We start from the raw sequence: 5,113 nt of genomic DNA, 5'->3' as shown, positions 1-5,113 counted from the left end.
TTGGAAGTGTCTACTGGAAAATGTTTATGGCCAATGTAGGGAACCTCAAGTGAAGAGTAGAGGTCTCTCAGACCTACATATCCCAGAACTGCAAGAAAAAGGAGTCCATAAGGGCATGCGGTATCTAAGTCCAATCCTTGGATGAATGTCAAGGTGGCGACTGTTAGTCTCTAACTCCCACCTCCCCTAGTCAAGTCTCCGCCCTCCCAGATCCCCAAGCGTGATTTTGCACAACAAGTTAAATAAAAGTAAACTGTTTATTAAAAGACACAGCAAAGATACAGATACAGAGATACATACAAAGATACAGATATATATATATTTACATATATATACAGTTTTGCTGTTCTCATGTGCACTGTATTTAGCAGCACAGTACTTAATCAGGCGGCATTTTAATGGGGTTGTTTTGACATTTGGCATTGTTACTGTGTCATTTTGACAAGATACAACTACTGCCTTGAGAAATTTCAGTGTATAAATTCCACTCCTCCAACTTTTAATAGTAGCAAAGAGGGAAAGGAGAAGGGAATGGAGAACCAAGGCTGAACACTAGGTTAAACACAAGAATTCAAAAGGGCTAAGGTAGCACAAGGAAGGGAAAATTACTGAAATCAAAGGCTATCTGAAAACCCAGAGAAACAGTAAGAAACCATCACATAAGGGCAATGGGCTATGTACCCAAGATGTTCACATCAGTCTACAATGACTTTCAATCCAGTTCTTGTGTTGAACCTGAGGATCTGCCTTCTCTCCCCTCAATCCCTCCATCCAATAGACTTGCTACCACCAAAATCTAGAGCTATAGAGCCTCGAAGCAAAACGGGAAGCTAAATAGTTGTACCTTGGGCTACCTTCCCACAAGTGCATGGAGGGCCCAATGTTGGGTAGGGATGTGATAACACTTTTCTCTGCAATTCGATGCTTTTCACTTTGTGGCTTCGTTCCACAAAGTGAATTGCATCGAGTTACTGTCAAATGAGAAGCTGCGGGTTGTTTCATCTGTCGTTTAACCCGGCCCTGCCGTTTAACCCGGCCCTAAGAAGAGTGAAACAGAATCCAAATCAGATATCAAATAACAATAAAATGGAAGATTCAGATATAAAAACAAACATGTAATATTCTTACTACTTACCTCTGAGGGCATGCTGCTGCTGAACACATTATCATCATCTTTGTTTTCTTCGCCGTTTTTCTCTACAGGAACCCACTCTCCATAAACACTATCGGCTTCTTTTTTCCGATGCTGAGATCCAGATGACACAGGAAATTCCTTTGTTAATGTTACTTGGCTCTTTGGTGGAGTTGGCTTTGCTGCAGCAATCTAAAATACAATATTTAGTTAGAATCCATTACAGCTGACACCATAAATGTTTCTAAAGAACTAACTTCAATCAAATCTAAAGGAAGTGTTGACTTTCATTTTTCTGCAGTGCCAGGAACATCCTAGGCACCCACACTACCACACAGCCACATCCCAGCCCTACTTTTAGAGGAAATGTTGTCAATACTCATCACAGTATTTATATACTAATATTTATACTATTTGGTACAGTACTCAGTATATTAAACTCTACAGGGTTTCATCAATCTGGAAGCACTTTACTAATACTCACATTCAGATTGAAAAAAATGGGCTTGGGTTCACTGAGTTTAAAGGGGTGATGGTAAAAAGGAGGCTCTTCTTCCTCTTCATCCGAAACGTGAGGTTTATTCACTATGACATCATCGTCTTCTTTACTCTGTGCAATCTGTTTGCATTTCTTTAAAGTAAAAACAAACACGAGATGAATAAGGTTTACACAAACAGCATGTCATTTTTTAAAGACTCACAACGATCAATTTCAAGTAATAACATGACAACTTATAGAACTATAATTTAGCTTACTAGATAGACTATTTAAACACACACTGGCTGCTCAGTCAGTCAACAACATTTATTGAGCACCTACTATGTGCAGAGCACTGTACTGGGCACTGTCTTGGGAAAAATTTAAAAAAAAAAAAAAAAGAAAAAAAAAGAAAAAAAACCAAGAAGGAAGAAAGAGAAGAAAAAAAAAAAAAAAAAAAAAAAAAGGTAAAGCCATGGTCCCTGCTCCAAAGGAGCTTACAATCTAAAACGAGACAAGGGTACATATACAAGAAGTCATCGAAGAGCCTTTGTACAGAGCAACACAATAACAAGTACAAACCGACATAATACAAACAGGGTACATAAGTGCTAAAAGAACAAAGGCTGAAGAGAGAATATTCAGGCAGGGTTTGAGAATCAAAGAATATTCCTTCCAGAGCACTAAGCGCAATCTCCAGTCAAGAAGAAGAAATGTGAAGGAAAGGAAAGCCGTCCTGGTCAGAGGACTTCTCAGACAGGACAGGGTGCTGAGATGAGGCACACCACCGCAGAGCGCTAGCGTTCAGTTTAGAGAAGAGAGCCTGCATTTGGTAAGCAGTAAGCAAGAGGCTTTTTGCTAGGTCTTTCTTAAGTTATAATTCATACTATAATGAATCTAAGCAAGGAAACCAGAAACTTTATAATCTCCAAATGTATGGTAAAAGATTTAAACATTTGCAGCAGGGTAAATAGTAACATGTCTCTCCATAAATGTTTTTTAAAATTTATTTCAGGACTGTAACTTAAGAATGGAAAATAAGGCATGATGGAGAGGGTGCAATTGATGCAGTCCAACATAGAAAGTCAATCCCTTCCTCAGAAGCAAAGGAACAGGTTCCATTTATAAAAAAGGTTAAGAGTAAATTTTAGTAGACCTGTCTATACAAGCAGAATTTGTCACATCTATTATCAATTGAAAATATTACAATAGAATTAAAAAGCTCAATTAGCCAAAAACACAAGAGTGTATCAAGCATGTAACCAATGGGAACAGAATATGTTGACAGTGGCAGGCTGGCATAAGGCTAGCCAATAACAAGTTTCAGTATATGAAACAGTGTGTTATTTCTGGATCCTAGCAGCAATATTTCAGCGTCTTCCCCCCACACACACACAAAAAATATTAAAGTAAAACAAAGCTTCCCCAAAAAAGCCTTAATTTCAAAAGATCAATTTTTTTTTAAAAACAAAAATAAGTATATTTAAAATATGTTACTGCCAAAACCCGAACCGCAGGAAGAACTGATAATGGCCGGCCATTATCGCCAATGGCTGGTACCAAACAGCCAAAACCCGAAATGTTGATGCGAAAGAAGTTCCTTTCAGGCAATGGCCAGCTATTCTCATTAATTTCCAAGCTCCGGTGGCAAAAGATCATTTCTGAAGATTGTCTGTGTCTTTGCGTATATGCAGTACACTCTTGGCGATCAGTGAACACGTCGTGAATGGAAACGAAACTGTAGGCGAGCTTCTGCGTGTTGCTCACTCAACACCTCCTCCATTCAAACGAACCGTTCCACTCCTCAGTCAGTTTGGCTTCTAAAACTGGAAAGCAAAAGTAATGGGAAGTAACTTTTTAGCTAGCGGAGCTTAGCCATCCCGGATAATGGCCTGCTAAACAGAGCTTCTGCCGCTGCCACATCTGTATTTCGGGTTTTGGGCACTCGGTGCCAGCCATTATCAGTTCAGCCCACAATTCAGGTTTTGGCACGCTCCAGAGTCAACATCCATGGAATAATCCATTTAAGAATGAAAACAAAGTCTGTCTAGCTTACCTCAGTTAGTTCTTCTATGGTAGCTCCTCCAGACTTTTTAGCAACTTTCTCTTCTATTGTAGGTGGAGGTGCAGGCTTTAGGTTTGGTGGTAAAGGAACACCAGCCTTAGCACACATGGCAGCTGCATTAGCTTTGGCTATTTCAAGTAACTGAGCCTTATCTGTAAGAGGAAAAATACAAGAAGCAGTTTTCCTAAGCACTATACATTTTTGTTCTATCTCAAGTATCACATACAGTAAAATTAAAGGCATCAGAATTCTGCCTAGGTTACAACCAGGAAAAGGCCCTTTTCAACAATTAATACTATTCTTTGTTTCCAATTCAAATGCTACACACAATAGCTTACTATGAGTCTATGATGATCACCTAGCCACAAATTATGAGGCACAAGTTTGCCAAAAGCAACGTTATTTCCTATTTCCTAAAACTAGTATGACCATACATAACCATTCTCATTTTCATGCTAGGGATGCAGCTTCGTTGAAGAATGCTTAGTGAGCATGCTTATGCATGCTCACAGCCCAGTATTATACAGAAAACTGCAATCCCAAGCACTTGGGAGGTAGAGGCAGTAGTATCAGATGTTCAGGTCAACCTCAGCTACATAGTGGGCTACAAAGTTAGTCCCCCCCTACCCACACTCCTCTTCTCTCTCTCCCTCTAATCTGACAAAAACTTAATCCCTCATTAAGCCCAAGTGCCATCTCTTTCACAAAGCCTGAGTCAGAACTAACTAACACTCCTCTCCACTGTGCAAATGTGCCCCTACACCGTCAGCACTAGGGCAATCACTACATTCTACTGTAAGTTTTGTCCTTTGGAAAAAGGAGCACATTCTAGCAGCTTCCTTCACTAATTTGCAATCACTGGAGTTATTACTTGTTCCTCAGTTCTGAGAAAACAAGATATCAGAAAACTCTTGTCAAACTAAATACAAATTCTGCTGTCTTGTCTTTTTCTTTAGACTGCCCTATCCAAAAAATTACCTGCCAGGTAATCATACTTAAAGTTTTAATAAGAAAGAGAATTCTTTCTTTTTTTTTTTCTTTTTGGATTTTCTGTGTATCTCTGGCTGTCCTGGAACTCACTCTATGGACCAGGCCAGCCTCGAAATCAAGAGATCTGCTTGCCTCTGCCACCCAAGTGCAGGGATTAAAGGTGTATGCCACCACTGTCCAGCTAGAAAACATTTACTTTTAAAGTAAAACACAGATTCTTAATTAATGATTATCACTTCGTTAAATAAGTTGCATCCTTCACTCTCAGATACAAAATTTCCCAATTTCAATAACCAATCATATTACTTAGAATAACCTTCCCATTTAACAATCCTAGCTTGCCATTTTAAGATATGAAAGCTAAAGTCTGGCATCCTGTAATCCCAGCTAACAGGAACCTGAGGAAAGAACACAGCCACTTTGGGCTGGTTACATGGGAAATTCCATG

General features: G+C 39.3%; 1 protein-coding gene across 10 annotated transcripts in view; it reads right to left on the bottom strand.

Moving 5' to 3' along the window:
- Son (SON DNA and RNA binding protein) overlaps positions 1-5,113 on the bottom strand; it is a 33,416-nt gene that overhangs the window by 14,894 nt on the left and 13,409 nt on the right. For 8 of the 10 annotated variants that reach the window (XR_004946312.1, XM_036203520.1, XM_036203519.1 and 5 more), the window contains exons 4-6: positions 3,667-3,827; positions 1,617-1,763; positions 1,136-1,324 (exon numbers count right to left, since the gene is read on the bottom strand). Coding sequence is in view for 9 of the 10 variants with exons in the window: in XM_036203520.1 (XP_036059413.1) it covers positions 1,136-1,324; positions 1,617-1,763; positions 3,667-3,827 (497 nt within the window). In the remaining variant the exon portion in view is untranslated. Of the gene's footprint in view, positions 1-238; positions 1,039-1,135; positions 1,325-1,616; positions 1,764-2,603; positions 3,437-3,666; positions 3,828-5,113 lie in introns of those variants that run through there. The other 2 variants (XM_036203525.1, XM_036203528.1) reach the window with 2 other exon arrangements.

The sequence above is a fragment of the Onychomys torridus genome, chromosome 12 (assembly GCF_903995425.1).
Source record: "Onychomys torridus chromosome 12, mOncTor1.1, whole genome shotgun sequence".
Lineage (NCBI taxonomy): Eukaryota > Metazoa > Chordata > Mammalia > Rodentia > Cricetidae > Onychomys > Onychomys torridus.
The sequence above is the reverse complement of the archived record's forward strand: the minus strand, read 5'-3'. Positions and strand labels throughout refer to the sequence as shown.